We start from the raw sequence: 19,820 nt of genomic DNA on the forward strand, positions 1-19,820 counted from the left end.
AGGTCCCCTCAGCTGCTGGTGGTAGCCAATGAAGGGTAAAGAGACAAAAAAGGAAAAGCCAGCAGAAAAAAAGTCCCTCCCAGATACTAGCCCAACTCCACCTTCCATTTGAGAATTTGGAGCCAGATGCCAGGCAGCGCCGTGTCCCCGTCTCTGCTCCGTGGTGGGCAGCGGGAGTCCTCGGACCTGGGGCTGCAGCCCACAGGATGGATACGTGACCCTTGTCACTTTCTGCAAAATTGAAGAGGGCTGTGGGGCACTGACAAGCACACCATGGGGGGAACACTGGGGACTCAGACGCAGCCCCCCGAACAACAGCTCTCTCAGCCCCTGGGTTTGCACACTGGGGTCGAACACCCCTAGGCCAGGAGTGGAGCTGTGTCCAGACTGGAGTGGTGTCTGAGGGTGTGGGTTTGCGGGGCCCCTCGGATGTGGATTGCAAAGACCCAGCAAGTCCACTCAGGTGTTCCCGTTATGCTTTTCTGTGCCTGACAGGGGGATTATATCCCTTCGTGCTCTTCCTGAATTGGGAGTATCGTAGGGGAGTCGGAAAGTCCACGGAGAGGGACGGCTGCTGCAGCCCCACATGGCAGTGACCTGGGGGCTGTTTGAGCTAACGCGGTAGCAGACCTCATTTTGGAAAACCTCTGCCGGGTACACACAGTGCCCCTCTGGTGCGCGCGTGTCGCATGTTGCATGTGTGAGTGAGTGTCGTTCCTCGTTGCTACCGCAGTGCAAGCCCCCCTCGCTATCCAAGCCATTCTATCAGAGAGCCTGGGGTGCAAAGAACACCGCTTCCTCCATGTGTGGGTTTTGCCTGGTGAGTAGCAACAGCCCAAAGAGAAAGCGATTTCTCTGAACCAACCCCTTTTGGTGCCTGGGTTCAGAGAGTGAGGATCGGAGAGAGTTTGGATGCAAGGATGTGTTATTTACTGGGGCCCGCAAAACAAGTTACTACGCGTTAGGTGGTTGGAAAGAGCAGAACGTTTTCTCTCACAGCTCTGGGGGCCAGAAGTCCAAACTCAAGGTGTTGGCAGGGTCCTGCTCCCTCTGAAGGCTCCAGGGAGGATCCTTCCTGCCTCTTTCAGCTTCCTGTGGCCGACGACAATTCTTGGCGTTTTTCACTTACAGACGCATTACTCCAGTCTCTGTCCCCATCTTCATTGGTTGTTCCACCTGTGTGTCCTGTGTCCAAACTTCCCTCTTCTCATAATTTCCCTCCACTCATCAAATTAGGACCCTCCCCCTAATCCAGTACGACCTTGTCATCACCAATTGCACGTGCAAAGACCCTATTTCCAAATAAGGTCAGGTTCACAGGCGACAGGGCTTAGATTTAAGCGTGTCTTTTAGGGGGACACAGTTCAACCCACAGCAAAGGGACTCTCGTGCGGCAAGGCTGCGGCTCTGCCCGGGGAGCAGGATGGTGCTGTGGTGTGAGGGCCTCACAGTGAGCGCGGCACCAGAAGTTCCGTGCACATCCGTCCTTGGACGAGGCTCCATGGCCTCATCTTCAGCCATCTCCTGGTCACAGCTTAGAAGGTTCCTGTTCCTTATCTCCCATCTGAGTATCCCAAGAAGAGAGACCAGATGCTCGGAGGGTCAGCACCCAGATGAGTGTGAAAACAACTCCTGTGTTTAGATTCCAGCAGGACCTGAACCTCCACTTCCTTATCTGCCTATGCTCCCTATTCCATGGGAGTCTAATGTGCATCTAATGAGTGCCTGGCCATGGCTTGGTAAGAACTGCAGGGTGAGAGCTGGATGGCAAGGGTGTGTTGGTTGCCTGGGGCAGCTGAAACAGATCACCACGCCGCAAGGCGATAGGCCAGGCCAGCCATCGTACAAGGGGCCGTGGGGATTCCAGCCTGAGGCCTGAGTCAGGCACAGTGGGGGTGGCCTGGCATGGGGAAGCATCAGTGAGGGGCACGGTAAGGCAGTCACAGCCTGGGTGGCCAGGGGGGTGAGAGGGAGGGTGGGGTCAGCTGGTAGGTGCTTCAGAGCAGGCCGCCTCTCGAGATTCCACCCTGCTCTGGGCTCACTGCACAGCACGCAGCCTCCTCGCCATCCGCGTCTGTCCCCAGCCTCCTGCCCCAACCTGGGGGCTCATTTGAGGATTTGAGCTGGACAGGGGACAAAGTGCTCACGTCCCCACACACATGCACATGAAAACCGGCATTCTGAAAGTGGCTCCACAGCTCGGTGCTGTGCCCTGGGAGCTGCCTGGCTTCCTCTTGACGAATCTGACACCTGTCGCTGGAACCCGCGACTTCCTTCTGTGCAGCTGGCTAGTTAAACGGGTGGAGGTGAGCCCCGCTGCAGGCCAGCTGGGTTGACTCCCGTCGTGTGACCGAGTCGGTGTGATGTCTTTGCAGCCTCCGAGGGACGAAAGCCTGAACGGCCTTCTTCAGGGATACAGGATCTACTACCGGGAGCTGGAGTATGAAGCTGGGTCAGGCACCGAGGCCAAGACGCTCAAAAGCCCTATAGCTTTACGTGCTGAGCTCACAGGTGAGACTGTCCCCTCTGTCCTGGCGCGGGGAGCGAGGGTCCCAGGGGACCCTCGGCATCTGCTTAGTGCACATCATGGTGGGAGATGCCGCGGAGGAGGCTGAGAGAAGAGGCAGCCCTGCTCTTGGGAACAGGGAGCAGGCAGGTTTACCCACCAGCGGCAAGCGGAGTGCAGGTGTGCGGCAGGCCGGTGCAGCTGCGGGAGGCAGAGGGGCCTTGTCTGCCACAGACTGTGTTAAGGGGAGAGCGGCTGCCAGGCCTCCAGGGACTGCGTGCTCCCCGCGTCAGTGGGGAAGGGCTTTGGGGCCTGAGATGGAGGCAGGGGGCCAGTGGGAACCTGTTGCAAAACCCAAGTCCAGGGATAGGCCCCACCTGCCTGTACCAGGCACAGCCTCAGCATGGAGCCCGTGGTGCTCACCCTCGGGCTGATCTTGGCTCGGCCTGCACTGCGCCATGATCATTGCTCAGATGAGGGCCCAGCTGCCTTCAAGGCAGCTTCTAGAACCCTGGGGAGGGATGGCTGCCCACTCCCACCCCTCCTCTGTTGGACGGAGGTTAGAGGGGGTTCATTTCCTGGCACCCAGCAAACGGTGTCACAAAAATATTCTTTGCCCCTTGACATCTTCGTGCCGGGGACAGAGGAGGGAGCAGCTCCAGAACACACCGTGTGGACAGCGCCCTCCCGCTTTCTGCCGTCCCCGTGGCATCGGGGCTGCCTGCTTCACTCGCCAAAGCCAGCTGCGGGGCCTTCCACGCACCCGGTTCCCTCCATAAGGCCACGTGTGCAGACGGCGGCAGCTCCTGAGCTCACACAGCGTGACCCCAGCACAGCGCCAGGCATGGTGTTGATGAGTGTCAGAAATGGGAAATTGCAGCACTCTGGTCTGCACTGTTGGCACACCCCGAAGGTGGCCCTTGCTGACCACCAGACAGTTACCATCTCCCTGGGCTTTGTCACAAAATCAAAACACAGCACAGTAGAAGGCCCCGGGATGCACTGGACGTATGCACCTGGTCGCGCAGCTCTCCCTGTGGTGGTTTGCTCGGCTCCTCCAGCCGGGGCTCCCTGCGTGAGCATGAGTCAGCTGCAGCTGCCCTGGGGTGACTGGGAGAAAAGGTGTCCTGCCACTTGGCACTAAGTTGTGCCAAAAACTAATGTGTTTCACTGAATCAGAGTGGTGAGGGCACCCTGCCTGTCTGGGACTGGGGTGCCTTGTGTTTATGAGGAGGTGTGGCAGCCCCCACCGGGAGCGGGTGGAAAGCTTGGGTGGCAGCGGAGTCTTTATTGCCCTGGGAGGTGCAGCGTGGGCAGTGGCTGGCATCCCAGTAAGGCGCCTGTCTCCCTCGTTCCTGCCGCACATCTCCTGCAATGGCCGTGTCCCTGCGTGCTAACCGCCTTTCTGCTTTGCTTACCCCAATAGCCCAAAGCAGCTTCAAGACGGTGAACAGCAGCTCCACATCGACCATGTGTGAACTAACACGTAAGTGCGCTCTCAGCGGGAAGCCCACGCCGCGAGGCGCACACACGGTGCCCAGAGCCAGCTGGCCTCTCAGTGCAAGAGAAAACCAGCCTGGATTAATGGTTCCAGTTTCTGGAATCGCCTCTCAAACGCTCTATCTCCACATACCAAACCACCAGGGAGATAGGAAAGGAAGCTTCTAGAAACAGAGGCTGGGGAAATTTACTAATATCTGGTCTTCAAGTTTGGGACAGAGAGGAAAGCCAGATAGAACAAGATCTCTCCAGCTTCTGTATTCCTTTTTTTTTTTTGTTATTCTATTTTTTTTCATTCTATTTTTTTATTCTATTTTTTTCATTCTATTTTTTTTACATTCTATTTCCAATGCCAGTCTTACTCCATCTGTTCATAATTTCAAAACTCTTTCTTTTTTCTTTTCTTTTCTTTTCTCTCTCTCTCTTTTTATTTTATTTTTTTAAAGAGACAGAGTCTCACTCTGTTGCCCAGGCTGGAGTGCAGTGGCGCAATCACGGCTCACTGCAGCCTTGAACTCCTGGCTCAAGTGATCCTCCTGCCTCAGCCCCCCAAGTAGCTGGGACTACAGGCTTGTGCCACCATGCCTGGCTAATTGTTTGTTGTTGTTGTTGTTGTTGTTTAAGAGACAGGGTCTTGCCATGTTGTACAGGCTGGTCTTGAATGCCTGGACTCAAGCGATCCTCTTGTCTCAACCTCCCAAGATGCTAGGGCTATAGGCGTGAGCCACTGCACCCAGTCTCTTTCTTTTTTTATTGTGGTAAAATACATATAACAGAAAATGGACTTTCTTAACCATTTTTAAATGTACAGTTCAGTGGCATTAAGCACATTCAGGCCATTATGCAGCCGTCACCATCATTCTCCAGAACTTTCTCATCTTCCCAAACTGAAACTGTCCCTGTTACATACTAACTCCTTATACCCCATCCCCACCAGCACCCACATTCAACTTTCTGTCTGGATGGATTCGACAACTCTGGGGACCTCGTAGAAGGGGAATCATGTAGTATTTGTCTTTTCGTGGCTGGCTTATTTCATGAGCTTAACGTCTTCAAGGTCCATGCATGTCAGGGCAGGCGCCAGAATCTTAGTCAAGACTAAATAATATCCTGTCGAATGAAAGACCACATTTTGTTTATCCGCTCAGCCTCCCTTCGCCCTTTAAACAAACCGTGTTGTTTCTCCTTTGATTCCTAGCTAGGGAGGAGTTTCAAAATCCAACTCAGGGGCTAGACATGGAGCCATAATGTGATCGACTTCAACAGGGAACTTGGCCAGTTTGGGAAGTGGACCAGGCAGGAGGGAGGGGCTGGCCCTCCCCGAGCCTGCTGTGTTCCAGCATCCTGCAGGGGTGGGGGTGATATGCAGGGCAGCACAGGTCCAGCATGGCCCAAGCGCACCACCATCCGCACCAGCACAGAGGTGCCAGGCACACACGCGGGGCCTCGGAAAAGCCAAGCCACCCACAGAGCAGTGTTAACCAGTGGGAGAACATTCCAGAATGTTTTGGCTTAAAGGTCAACGACTCTCACCCTGTCACTTACTGCAGAGCTGGCGCGTGGCCCCCTGCCCCGGGGAGCTCTCTGTGTGCGGCAGCCCACGCCCGTTCTTTCCCAGGACACAGCCACTAAGGTCTCAGAGGCCTTTGGTTACCAGTGTCTTTCCACATTCCATTTTCAATGCCACAGTCTTACTCCATCTGTGCATAATTTCAAGGAGAGATTCTGAACCAAAAGGCAGGCCCAGGTTATGTTCTCTATTCTACATCAGGGGTCTCCAACCACTTTGACACCAGGGGTGGGTTTTGTGGCAGACAATTTTTCCATAGACCAGGTGGTGGGGGATGGTTTTGGGAGGATGCAAGCGCATCCCACTTGTTGTGCACTTTATTTCTATTATTAGTACATTGTAATATAGAATGAAATAATCCTACAACTCACCATCGTGTGGAATCAGTGGGAGCCCTGAGCTTGTTTTCCTGCAACTAGACAGTCCCATCTTGCGGGGAGTGGAGACAGTGACAGATCATCAGGCATTAGATTCTCGTAAGAGTGCAAACCCTATTGGGAACCGCATGTGCGAGGGAGCGAGGTTGTGCAAGGAATAAGGAGCGCGCAACCTAGATCCCTCGCACGCACAGCTCCCACTAGGGTTTGCACTTCTATGAGAATCTAAGCTGACCTGACAGAAGGCAGAGCTCAGGTGCAATGCAAGAGATGGGGAGCAGCTCTCAATACCCATGAAGCTTTGCTCCCTCACCCGCCACTCACCTCCTGCTTTGCAACCTGGTTCTTCACAGGTCATGGTTAGTGGCCCAGGGGTTGGGGACCTCTGTTCTAAATCCTTTACTTTAGAGGAGGGAGCTCCATGCCCATGCTGCCTTTTACCTGAACACAGGACAGGATGGATGTGTCTTTTTCTTAAAGGTGGTGGGTGCTTAATTAATATGGAGGAGAGAAGAAGGGTGCCCTGGTCACAGAAGATGCAGGCATTTCACAGATTTCTAACAATCCTCGCTCCTCTCCTTGGAGGGTGCTGCTTGCTTCATTGTGGTTCATAGGGGGAACTTTGGAAGAACAGAAGGTGTCCTGGTGGAAGCTGATCCGTGTTTCCTTCAACCCTGCAGATTTAAAGAAGTACCGGCGCTATGAAGTAATAATGACAGCCTATAACATCATTGGTGAGAGCCCAGCCAGCGCACCCGTGGAGGTCTTTGTCGGCGAGGCTGGTAAGCTCTGTGCACCTCCAACCCCACTGCCAGAGAGGGCCACAGTGGTGGGGACAGCCAAGCATGCTGTGCCCAAGCCCCTCAGGTGTCCAGCAGTGTTCTTCCTCCTTGAACATGTTGCTGCCAGGGCCGAGGTCTCCATGCCACTGGCAGGAAAAGATGGGCTCAGCTGAGAGGTGGAATTTCCTGACAGCTTCAGTGAATGGTCAAGTCTTGCTTTTGCGACCTCAAGGGTTTGTTGGATACCTGGGGCCGTCATATTTACTGTGGCTTTGCTCTACGAGCGTGGCATTAACTCAGTGGGGATCTAGGTGTGTGGGAAATGGAACCTCGTTACCGGGAGGGGTAAATGTTTGTATCTGCGTCGGTCCTTCAGTGGGCTTCGGCAGTGGCCTGATGACCGGAACCAGCCTGGTAACCTGGTAACAGCCCATTCACTGCCCAGGTGCCCTGAGCCCCCTGGATCCTGGCGTCCTACCCCCGGGCGCAGGTCTGGGAAAGCCACATGGGCCATTGTCTCCACCCCTTTTAGATAAGATGTGACTCTTGGGTCCGATTCAAGGGACTCTGCCTTCTGTGGGGCTCATAGTGGGAAGCAACGTCTGTTTTTAGATCAGATCCTGTCCCTATCCCTCTCTGGGCCCAGTGTGCCTCAGGTAATGACAGCAACGCCCTCCCTTCGGCCGAGGAGACCACAGAAGCTCACCCTCCTCGCTGGATGGTGACTTGAAAGAGTTCCCTGATTTCACTCAGAGCCTGGTGTTCCTGCTCCGTTCCGCTGGTGCAGATTTAGAAGGGTGTTGCTTCAGGTCCGAAATAATTAGAGTGTCCCTGAGGACAGAGGCTCAGCCCAGCAGGAGCTGCGGACTGCGGGGGCCAGAGGAGGGAAACACATCAGATGACCTTTTGCAATTGGGAAGGGTTATGATTATGAACCAATCAATAGCACCAAGGGTCAAGCCCAGCAGATTTTTTCCAGAATGGCCAAGCAGCATTTGCATACAAATGAGGATGCATGGAGAGAGGCACCAAGAGCATAGGGTATTTCTGCCTCTCTTTGCACGAAAATGTGTTCAAAGGGGTCACTCAGAGCCACTGAGGTACAGCTCGGCATTCCCTCAGGGATGGACCTGGCTGTAGAAGAGCCCCCCCATGGTGGGGCCAAGGGTGCTGTCAGGAAGGGGTGTCAGGGTGCCATCAGTAACGGGTGGGTGTCACTGCAGACAGTGACTATGGCAGATTCTGTGCTCTCCAGTTGTATTCAGGTGACTGGGCCCCAGTTGGCCCCCATGGCTGGGGGGGGTCAGCCTGTGGCATGGGGGGAGCACGGGACAGGAGGATTGGGAACCGCAGTGTCTGAACTGCAAGCAGCATGTGTGGGTGTCGGAGCTCTGCCTTAGGGTTCACCTGTGCCCGGGGGTAGGACGCCAGGATCCAGGGGGCTCAGGGCACCTGGGCAGGCCCTGAGTGTCAGGGACCGAGGCAGACGTCCAGAGAAAAGAGCTTCAGCAAGCGAGGGGTGCCAGGAAGGGGTTCAGGAAGCCAGGGGTGGCGTGGGAAACTGGGGGGTCACGCCAGGGCCAGCCAAGCGGCAATGAGACTGGATGCCCAGTGCCCGGCTCCAGGTCTGTGCCCAGCGCCCGGCTCCAGCTCTGTGCCCAGCACCCAGCTCCAGTTCTAGGGTCTGTGCTGTTTGTGTCTTAGTTCCTTCTCACACTGCTGTAAAGGGACAGGGTAATTTATAAGAAAAGATGTTTACTTGGCTCACAATTCTGCAGGTTGCACAGGAAGCATGGTGGTCTCTGCTTCCGGGGTGGCCTCAGGAAGCCTCCAATCATGGTAGAAGGCGAAGGGGCAGCAGGCATCTCACACGGCACAAAGAGGAGCAAGCGAGAGCGAGGGGGAGGTGCCACATGTTTAATGACCAGATCTCATGAGAACTAAGCCATTCATGAGAAACCCACCTCCATGTCCCCATCCCCTCCCGCCAGGCCCCATCTCCACATTGGGGATTACAGCTCGACATGAGATTTGGGCAGGGACACATCCAGACCATATGGGTCTGTCATTGTGGTAAGATGCGTGTAACATGTAAACCATCCTCTGTGTGCAATTCAGCGGCATTCAGAATGTTGAGCAGCCATCACCAACATCCACCGCTGGGACTTTCTCTTCTTCCCAAACAGAAATCCCATACCTATTAAGCAGGCCCCCTTTTCCCTCTGTTCCCATCCTGGGCAGCCTCTCACTTACTCTCTGTCACTGCAAATTCACCTGTTCTCAGTACTTCGTACAAATGGAGCCGTGCGATGCTTGTCTTTCTGTGTCTGGATCCTTGCCCTCGGCGTGAGGTTTTTGAGGTTCACCCGAGTTGTAGCAGATGTCGGAATTTCCTTCCTTTTCATGGCTCAGTAATATTCCATTGCATGCATTTACCATATTTGGTGTGTCTGCTCCTCCAGGGATGGTCACTCAGGGGCCTTCCCCCTTTTAGACTTGTGAGTGTGCTGCTGTGAGTGGGGGAGCAAAGGGCTTTTTAGCAGTGCGGAGCTGAGACAGCCCAGGTGTGGGGAGGCAGCTGCAGAGGCTGCAGGTGGGCCCGGCCTCTGAGGTTAGCATCACGGTGCAATGTGGCTTCTCCCTTCCCCACTGGGCCCCCATCTCCCTTCCCTCCCCTCCCCACATGTATGTCCCTGCTCCAGCCCTCCCTTCCAGAGGCCTGCCCTTCTGCGCCCCCTCCTCTTCAGCATACGCACGCCCTCCACATGACTCACCTCTGCCCAGAGGCCTGGGCTCTGCCACCTGCACCCTTTGCAGTCCCACAGAAGGGAAAGGAAAGCCTACTTGCTGTGCCCACGCCACCAAGGCCTTTTCCACGCACACACACAAGCTCCACGTGGCCACGCTGCACTGCCCACAGAGCTCGAAGGCAGGTGCTGAGAGTCAGCAGAGCCGGTTCCCACAGCGTCATACCCACCCGGAGTGCCCTGTGCAGCCCCTCCAGTTTAACTTGGTTGAGGCCTGAAGCACCCTTTTTGCATTTTTTTTTCTTTTTTTGAGATGGTGTCTTGCTCTCTCACCCAGGCTGGAGTGCAGTGGCATGATCTCAGCTCACTGCAACCTCCACCTCCACTTGAGAGAATTGCTCTCAAGTAATTCTCCTGCCTCAGCCTCCTGAGTAGCTGGGATTACAGGCACCCACCACCACGTCCGGCTAATTTTTTGTGTTTTTAGTAGAGGCAGGGTTTCACTGTGTTAGCCAGGATGATCTCGATCTCCTGACCTCACAGTCTGCTCACCTCAGCCTCCCAAAGTGCCGTTTAGGCTTTTATCCCCGGAGAAGCAGCTGCTGCTGCCCCCAGGAAGCCCTCTCTGTCCCCTCCCTCTAGGTGGGGCTGAGATTTCTCCTCTGTGCTGTATCCTGGGTGCTTCATGCACAGCTCTGCCTTCCCCCCAGCAGCGGGACTGTCTTCTCTCTAATGCTGCTTCTCCCCCTTAGACCACAGCTGCTTCATCCCCAACAGCTCCTCACCCCAGGGTTATTGCCACAGGTGCTCAGAATATCTTTGTCATTCGGGCAAATCCCAAACTTCCACAGGGCAGGAGAGCAGCCGGGGAAACCTTGCACCCAGGGACGTGTCCTGGAGACAAGGCCTCCCAGATGCACTGAGATGAAGGCAGGTGGAATCAGTGTCTCATCGCAGGGCTGCAGGGAAGGCTAATCAGAAGCTCCTCATCCTGAGGAAGGGGAGGGAGAAGGAACGGGTGGCTCTGTCCCCATAACAGCAGATAACACTGTCACCATCTGCCACACAGGCACTCATGTCCTGGGCTGGTCTTTCCATGGGGCTCCTTCCTGAGGCTCCTGGCAGTAGGGAGGGAGAGGCAGAGCTGGTGAGGGTGCACAGGCTGGCAGAAGCTGTGCATCCACTTTAGGGCCCTGGCAGGCGGGGAGCAGCGCCAGGAGCCGGGGTTCACACAAGGGAATGTAACCGCCCAGCAGGCTCCTCCTGCCTGCCGCACAGACAAAACCAGTTCACTGAGCCCATGGTATTGCAGTAAAGACAGAGTTTAATTAGAGCCCAGCCACGTGGGGGAACCAGAGTTCTCACTGGAGTCAGTCTCCCTGAGGGCTCAGAGGTTAGACTTTTCCAGGACAGTTTGGTGGGCGTTCGGGCTGGGGAGCAGGTGCTGCTGATTGGCTGGGGATGCCGTCACAGGGCGTGAGAAATGGTCCTCACCTGCTGAGTCCACCTCTGAGTGGGGCCACAGGACCGCCTGAGCTGTGAGTCATGAATCCAGGTAGGGTCAGTCCGTTTTCAGAATGCAAAAGTCTGAAAAGCATCTCCAAAGATCAATCTTAGTTTCCATAATAGTGATGTTATCTTTAGAAGCAACTGGGGAAGTCACTAATCTTGTGACCTCTGGTCACATGACTCCTGAGCAGTGAGGGATTATAGCTTATGGGCTGGGTGCGGTGGCTCACGCCTGTCATCCCAGCACTTTGGGAGGCTGAGGCGGGTGAATCACCAGGTCAGGAGTTCAAGACCAGCCTGGATAACATGGTGAAACCCCATCTCTACTAAAAATACAAAAAATTAGCTGGGCATGGTGGCACCTGCCTATAATCCCAGCTACTCAGGAGGCTGAGGCAGGAGAATCGCTTGAACTGGGACCCAGGAGGCAGAGGTTGCAGTGAGCCAAAATTGCACCACTGCACTCCAGCCTGGGTGACAGAGTGACTCCATCTCAAAAAAAAAAAAAAAAAAAAAAAAAAAGGCTTACATTTTAGCTGAGTTCAGGCTTCTCCCATACTCCTAATCTCTCAGCCTTTTATTAGTTTTACAAAGCCAGTTTCCACCCCTAAATGAGGAGGGGGATTGGCTTTAGGGAAGGATCATTATCAGCCTTGCTGTAAGTTAAACTAAAAATTAAATTCCTAGACACGGCCCCTGCATCCAGGTCTCTGCTCCGCCCCACCCATTGGATGGGGCTTGGCTCTTGCACACCCAGAACAACTCACGCGTCTCCCGCGCCAGGCCTGGCAGTGCCACCCCTGCAGGTGAACACCTCAGCTGTTGTTCGGCCTCAGCACACTCCTCCAGGCTCTGTGTTTACACTGCAGAGAGTTTCCTGGAAGGAGAAAGCCGGTTCGTCATTCCCTTTCTAGCCTCTCCTTCTCACAGCCCAAGTACCTGCCTTGTAATAACCCTAATCTGCTGAGGAGAGACACTGCGAACGTATTGACTTAGAGCAAGTAGGCCTTCAGAAAAGGAAATTAAATTGGGCCAGCTTCCGTCGCCTCGGCTGGAAGCTTCAGAGCATCACAAACTCGTGGGCCCGAAATGCTCAAAGGCTTTTATGAAAACTAAGACTTTGCTATGGGCCTATAGGTAAACGTGCACGTCCAAGCGTCGGCTCTACCATTTACTGCCTGCGTGACCACGGGCAAGTCGCTTAACCCCTCTGAGTCCGGCCTTGAGACCTCGTGCTGCTGTGGGGAGACCTGTGAGTGAGGAGACTCAGGTTCTGGCTTCATTGCTGCCATTATCACACCAGTCCTGCTCACAAGATGAGTGTCCAGAATGTGCCTGGCCTGGGGTCAGCCCCCAGTCAGTATTTGGTGAATGACGGGGACCCTGGGTGAGTGACTCGGTTTGTCTGGCCTCATCTGTAAAATGATGAAATGTTCAGAATAGATGATCTCTGGGTCCCCTCAAGTTCAAATACGTGATACTTAAATCTGTTTAACCTCAGAGAGAAAGGGTCATTTTTAGATTTTTAGCTGAGATTGATGTACAAGCCCAGGCATTACAAATTGGTAAAAATAATACATCGGTAAGGAGTGCAGTATGCAGGAGGTAGGACCCAACACCAGCAAGCTTAAGCTGGAAGAATCATTATTAACTCCTGCACTGGAAGAGTTGCAGAGCCTGGGACAGCTTCAGGCATGGCTGGATCCAGCGCCCCAGCACGCTGCTCCATGTGGCCTCTTGGATCCACTTTCCTCCTAGTTGGCTCCTTCCTTGGTCAGGCTCTTCATCAAGGTTGCCATACAGCCCTAGGCACAGAGAACTTCCCTTTTCTGCAGTGGAAGTCCACTGGCTGTCTTCAGCCTGCCCTTAGTTGCATATCTGTCCCCCAACTATTTGCTACAGCCAACGTCCTGAGGTTTCCAAAGCCAGGGAGGCGTCATCTCTGCCTGGACCACGTGGGCCAACTGTGAGGCAAGAGGGTCCCTAGAGGAGATCCAGTGCCACCGTCAGAAGAAGGGGACCCGGGCATTCACCATGACAGCTGTCCTGCAGTGCTGATGGGCAGAGTTTGACTAGGTGGCCAGAACTTTTCCTGGTGGAGGTATGGGCAGTGTCTGTGGCTTCCTCAGCAGGAGAGCTGTTCAGATGACCCAGCCAGAGTTCCGGGCCCAGCTCCACGTTCCGCAGCATTCCGGGCACTGTGGGGTATAAAGGAACCATGCTCCAGCCTTCCAGACACTCACTATTCATGGACGGACCCTGGTCTCAGGATAAGCCTGCACTCCTGCCCAGACCCCAAGCAGGCATCTCAGCCCCTGCCTGTATTTCCAGAGCCCCCAGGCTCCCCCTTCCTTGAGCATGTGCCCCCTCACCCATACCAAGCTGTGTCCGCCTGGGATGACCGCTCCCCACTCCCGTCCCTGGCAGGACACACAGTCCTCCCTCCCACGCAGCCCTGCATCCACACTAGCCCTTGGAGGGGCAGCTGTCTTCTCTCTCCCGGGCGGAACTAGCTGTTTCTTCCTCTGCTCCAGAACATGCTGCATACGCAGCTCTTTGCATATCCACCTGAGGACGGGTCTTTTTCTCTCTGAGTTCCACGAGGGCAGGGATCCCTCTTATCCCCAGAACCTTAGCATAAGGCCAGAACACAGAAAACATTCTGAAGATGTTAGAGGAAGGGAGGAAGGGAGAGAAACACATTTAGACAGGAAGGGAGGAAGGAGAGGAGCAACAGGCATAGCCCAGGCCACCAGCCCAGAAGCACAAGTGACTGAGTGACTCCTGAGTTCGAAGCGGGGATGGAGCAGCCCCAAGGCCCAGGGAGCTCAGGGAGGGCCTAAAGCAAGGCTTCCTGTCCAGAGGTGCCCGGCCCAGCTCTCCTGTTTGCCCTGCAACCACTGTGCTTTCCCAGGAGCTCTAAAACAATGAAAACTTTCAAACAAAACAAAACAGCAAAGCTGGCCTCACACGCCAAACAAAGCCCATGGTTTTCTGTTCGTTTCTGAATCCACGCTGACCGAAAACTGATCCAGCCCCAGTTGTGTTGTGGGGACAGTAGTAGGGGCAGGCAGGTTCTACCCACTCTGCCATGGGGGATCCTGGCGCGGACAAGCATGGCCCCCAGCCTAGCTCCCAGGAATTGCAAGAGCGAGGCCCCCTCTCCTAGAGCAGGGCCCTCTGACACCCACACCGGCCGCTGGGACCCCTCGTGCAGCTTTGTCATCCCCAGGGTCGCTCTTTCGCCAGAGTTCATGGCAGCTGCCCAAGGACAGAGCCTCCAAATAAAAAGAGGTGCCATGTCCCCACACAGGCCATCTCCTTGGAGCCTGTGGCCTCGTGGTTCCCTCGACCCTTAGCTCATCCCTGGAGCCAGCTCACCTTCCCCACCTGCTGAGCCCTGCTACCGACGGTTCGGGTCACTCGGCAGTCCTGGGGGCTTCCGGGGCCTACAGCTGGGAAGCTGGGTTGGGGTGAATCAGGAGGAAGGATAAATCAATGAGTAAAGCCCCCGACTGCTCCAGCTTCCCAGGGAAAGAACAGAAGCCCCCAGCCCACCTCACCAAGCCCTCAAATGCTGTGAGCATGCCTGCTGTCTGCCCAGTGAGTCTAGGAGGTGCCTCGGAATCTCCTGGGCCCCTGTAGATAGTGCGGGCACAGGCATGGCCCTTCTCTGGGGAGGAAGGTGCCCCTCCCAGCCTCCTCCTCCACAGGCTTTCTCCAGATCTTGCCCTGTGCTTTGGGGTCTAGTAGTAGCCAGACCTGGGATGGCCACCCCTGGCGTCTGTAGCCTCCTTCTGGGGGCTGCAAGTAGTGGGGGCTCCAGCATGTCTATGTAGGAGGGGCTCAAGAGCCTCACTGTGATTCAGAGTGGGGCTTGGGACCCATCTTGACTGTATTTGCGGCCCGGGTTGTGTGCGTGTCGGGTGCATTATGTCTGTGTGAGGGGGTGTGAGACAGGACAGGTGGGCTCGCTGCTGCATGAGGCACGGGGGCCAAGGCCAGGGATGAGGCAGGGGGCACCAGATGGAGTGGGCAGGGCTGGGTCCCAGGTGGGGGTAAACCACCATAGATAATCCATTATTACCATTATTTTCCATCATCCAATACATTTGCACAAGGCTATGAGTCCAGCACCTTGCTATTAGAAATGAAGCTACTCTGAAGACTGTTACAAATCTTTTCCAACATCTCCAATGCCTGCCTTGGGATAAAACGCTAGAAGCAGAATTTCTGGTCCAATGACATGAACATTTTTCACCTTTGAAATACTTTAACTAATTGACACCCTGCAGCGGTGACCAGATACAGGTCTCAGGGTCCATTCCTCTTCCCTCCTGCTTTTAAATCTTTCCTAGTTTGTTAGGCAAAATGGTATCTCATTATTATTTTCCTAGATGGGCTTTTAAATGACTGGTCTGTGATTAAATGCCTGTGGAGCTCATGGTCATTTTTCCCATGGGGGGTCTGTTACAAGGCAAACAGACCCAAAATGTTCGAAGAGTTTCTTTGAGCAGACAGCAATTTATGAATCAGGCAGCACCAATCCAAAGGTGCTTTGGGGTTCTGCAGAGGGAACACAAGGGGAAGGTTTTCATGGTGTGAACATGGGAGCTGGACAAAGAAAATACTTGATTTAAGACTATGTTGTTGCCTTCTTTGGTCTCAACTGTTAGAAAATCCCTAGTTGTATTGGTTTTCATGCTACTGATAAAGACATACCCAAGACTGGGTAATTTGTAAAGTAAAAGAGGTTGAATGGACTCACAGTTCCACGTGGCTAGGGAGGCCTCACTATCATGGTGGAAGGCGAAAGGCACATCTTATATGGTGGCAGGCAAGAGAGAATGAGAGCCAACCCCTTATAAAATCAACTCTCATGAGACTTATTCACTACCATGAGAACAGCATGGGGGAAACCACGCCCATGATTCAGTTCGCTCTCACTGGGCCTCTTTCACAACATGTGGGAATGATGGGAGCTATAATTCAAGGTGAGATTTGGGTAGGGACACAGCCCAACCATATCACGAGTTGTATATCTGCCTTTAGTTGCATCTCTGTCTCCAAACTAGTTGCTACAGCCAACGTCCTGAGGTGCCCTCAGTAAGTTGCTGGCAGCTTCTGACTGGTTGGGCTTAAGTTTTATTTTTCTTTAATATGGGCATTTACAAGAAATAGCCCAGGTTCAGTTTTGTTTAGGTTTGCAGAACCAGCAAGGTCAAGGTTGTCTCCATGGCTTAACGGACTTTGCTCAGGGGATTCTCAAGCCTGGTCTCCATTTTATTTTATTTTAATGGGTCCCAGTGTTTCATGTTGGTTTTTTGGAGTTTCTTATGTATTAGGGATATCATGTTTGATCATGTTTATGGCAAATACTTTTCCCTTTCTGTTGTTTGTCTTTAATTTTATTGTGTTTAAATGTGTGTGCTCAAACCTCCAGATCTGAGGCATCTTTCTTTCCTATTTTGAGACCAAGTAAATATTCACCCAGATTTTTAAAAATAATGTTCATGGTTTAATATTTTCCATTAAACTCTTTCGTCCTCCTGGAATTAATTCTGAGCCTGGCGTGAAGTGAGCTTCTAAATAGATCACTTGTTTCCAGAGACGTTTTTTCCCCGGAAACCATTTATTGATTTTTAATTTCTTTGTGATGCATCTTAATCATGTTTTAAATTCTTACACACAGTCAAGTCTGTCTGAGGACGTTCCTTCGTTCCACAGACATCTTTGCCCTGGTACCTCTAAAGCTTTCATTTGTATCAGTTTATTACACATTTTTTTCATGTTTAGGAGAGCTTGTCTTATTCCTCTTTGTTTTCTAACATTTCTCAGCCATTCTATGAATTTTACAATCATTTTGGCAGGTTCTCAAAAAAAAGCAAATGCTCCTGGGATTTTGATGGAAAGGTGTTAAATAGGAAAGGGATTTGGAAATGCCTGCCGTCCTCCTCCTCTTCGTCTGTCCGTGCTTGCTCCCGGGAGCTGGCCATCCCTCCAGCACTATGCTGCTGGCCTGGCAGTGCTCCTGGTGTAGGTCCTGCTGTTGCTTGTCAAGCCATTCCTGGCAGTTTTATTGCAGCGGTTGCTGTGAGCCTGGATATTGTAATGGCTTGTCCTTGCTCTGCCCACCGCCGATCGCAGCTTGAGACTGAGGCTCACATGGTTACTCAGGCATGTTAAATATTAGTCCAGCAAAAGGAGCAACATAGGTTTTCCCCAAAAAGGGAGCCAGGACTTGCTTTTTTTCTACACCCAATGGAGAGTGGCTGCTGAGCTCAGGTCAGAGCCCAGTGTCCAGCACTATGGCCTTTAGCCCCACAAATTTCACCAAAAAAAGAAGACAGACCAACACCCACACTCAACATTTAAAATCACTGGGCGGGGCGGGCATGGTGGCCCGTGCCTGTAATCCTAGCACTTTGAGAGGCCGAGGCGGGCGGATCACTTGAGGTCAGGAGTTTGAGACCAGCCTGGCAAAACCCCATCTCTACTAAAAATACAAACATTAGCTGGAAATCGCTTGAACCCGGGAGGCAGAGGTTGCAGTGAGCCGAGATTGTGCCACTGCACTCCAGCCAGGGCAATTGAGTGAGACTCTCTCTCACAAAATAAATACAATAAAATCACTTGGTGGCTTTAGGTGGTGTTTTTTTGCTTACGGTGTACATGTGGCTATGGAAGACAGAGAAGTGTCTTGAAAATATTTGTTTGCTTTTTTTTTTCTAAGAAAGAAAAAATTGTCATACAATATGGGTCCTACCTTTCTTCCAAGTGTGCCAAGTTTTTAATTACTGTTGGTTGGAATGAGAGAAAAAAAAAATAGCACAGCTTCTAGCTGTTTCAGCTCCCCCTAGTGACAAATGAAGCCAGTCCTAGTGCCTATTAAGTGAAATTAAAAGGATTCAGTGATGCTAGTTTGAAAACATGTGTTTGTAGGGAAGAGTGAATGGCACTTGTTTACAGGGTAATGAACGTCACAACCCCCTACTTCACAGGCTACAATATCTCATCCTCGACGTTCTGAGGGCTTCCTGGGTAATTATTAACATATCACGCGATAATGACATCCTGCAAACCACAGGCCGCCCCTGTCATTTCTGTGGCCAGTCTCTCCAGCTGATGCCGGTGGGCCGGGCTGCGTGCAGGGCCATCTACGTGACCCTGGATGATGGATGAACATCTGCCGAGAGCCTACTGTGCGCTGGGCACAGATGGTCACCATCCCCTGGGTGGGAGCCGTTGCTCTGTTTCACAGACGAGAGTGATGAGCCAGCTTTATCTGAGGTCTGCAGGTGGCTCCCTGGGCTCCGTCCCACCCTCTGGGCTGCAGCTCGTGTTATTTCAGACGTTCCCTTCATGCACAAACGCACTAAGAAGCCCTCGCCAAGGAGTGCAGAGTGGAGAGGTTCTGGGATGCAGGTGCCTCTGCCGTGGGGGTGATTCTCCAGGGCACTGCACCCGGCCCACAGCAGGCCGTGCACAGGCATTGCTGAGTGACTGGGAGGTTGGCCCACCCCTTCCCCATGCCAGGGAGGATCTCAGGACTCACCGCTTCCTTCAGGCTCTCTGCAGCATACGCTATCCCGGGACACCCTCTTGCTGAGGCCTGTGGGGGGCCTTGTTGCGATTTCCCTAACTAGAAGTTAAACAACAGAAAAATCCCAGGAGCCAGCACCCCAAAAGCACCATGGGGATGCAATGCCAAGAAGAGTGGGTGAGAAGGACCGTGAAGGGCGGGTGATAGGAGCAGCTGCTCAGGGAGCTCAGGTGCTCCCAGGAGGGAACTGTGGTGCCCCGAGGCAGACACAGCCCCCAGAGGGAGGATATGGCCCTGGCCCCAGCCTCATCAATGTTGGGCCAGAGGGCAGGGAGGCACCGTGCTCATGGGTGTGAGCCTAACCAGGCCTCTCTGGGCGGGGGCTCTCAGGGAAGCCTCTGGTGTGTCCACCCATCCTCTACACTTCTGCTGGGGTGACCCTTGTGAAATGCAAATCCCATCCCCTCACTTTCTGTTTCCACCCTTCAGGAGATCCCCATTGTGTATGGGGGAAAAATTAAATCCACTCCTGAGACTGGCCCCAGGGACCCTGAGGTCCTGCCAGGCCCACCCCCGCCGTGGTCACAGTGGGCGTCCTTCTGGCCCCAGGCCGGTGTTCCCTTTTGTGCTCAGGCTTCACACGCACAGCCCGGCAGATGCCAGTGCCCAGGAGACCTTGGTGGCAGGATGGTGTTATTACTCACCCGATTTCCATCACTGTAGAGAAAGGTTGTGGAGCATCGCGCGATGCCCACTGCTGCATTTGGAAAGGCTCCCACACCTCTCACCATCCTGGGTTTCACTCCTTAGCCAGCTTCCCTGGGACCCCTCCGGGTCGCCACACTGGCAGCCAGTGGAGGCCTCTTTCTCCAGCACCCACTTGCTCAGCAACTTGCTGGCACCGACGGGAGCAGAAAGCCCCGAGGTACTGGCCTGCCCTTCAGCTGCTCCCCCAAGGCGTGAGCCCGCCTTTCAGCTGCTCTGCCAGGGAGAGGGAGGATCACCAGCCTGGGCCTTCATGACCTTCTCTGGGGTTGAGCCCGCAAGGGTTGTGGTCTCTTGTGAGTGGCAGAGCTAAGGGTGGACGGGGGGCTGCAGGTGGGCTCTGCACCACAGGAAAAGCTGGGTCATCCGCACAGAGAAAGGAAGCATCGTCTCCACAGGTGTGGCCGGGCAGACCGCCCCTCCCAGGGCCCCGCGTCCCGTGCAAAAGTAGGGTTCACACCCACCCCACTGTTGAGAGTGCACCCAGAACAGCAGATTCGAAAGGACTTTGATGGCAGTTT

At 53.8% G+C, this 19,820-nt stretch overlaps 1 protein-coding gene across 4 annotated transcripts in view; it reads left to right on the top strand.

Annotated features, from left to right (window-relative positions):
• SDK1 (sidekick cell adhesion molecule 1) overlaps nt 1-19,820 on the top strand; it is a 964,538-nt gene that overhangs the window by 868,977 nt on the left and 75,741 nt on the right. For 2 of the 4 annotated variants that reach the window (XM_077996063.1, XM_028845525.2), the window contains exons 33-35: nt 2,376-2,511; nt 3,933-3,992; nt 6,634-6,735. In XM_077996063.1, coding sequence (XP_077852189.1) covers nt 2,376-2,511; nt 3,933-3,992; nt 6,634-6,735 — 298 coding nt within the window. The remainder of the gene's footprint in view (nt 1-2,375; nt 2,512-3,932; nt 3,993-6,633; nt 6,736-19,820) is intronic. The other 2 variants (XM_077996061.1, XM_077996062.1) reach the window with 1 other exon arrangement.

Source organism: Macaca mulatta, chromosome 3, assembly GCF_049350105.2.
Source record: "Macaca mulatta isolate MMU2019108-1 chromosome 3, T2T-MMU8v2.0, whole genome shotgun sequence".
NCBI lineage: Eukaryota > Metazoa > Chordata > Mammalia > Primates > Cercopithecidae > Macaca > Macaca mulatta.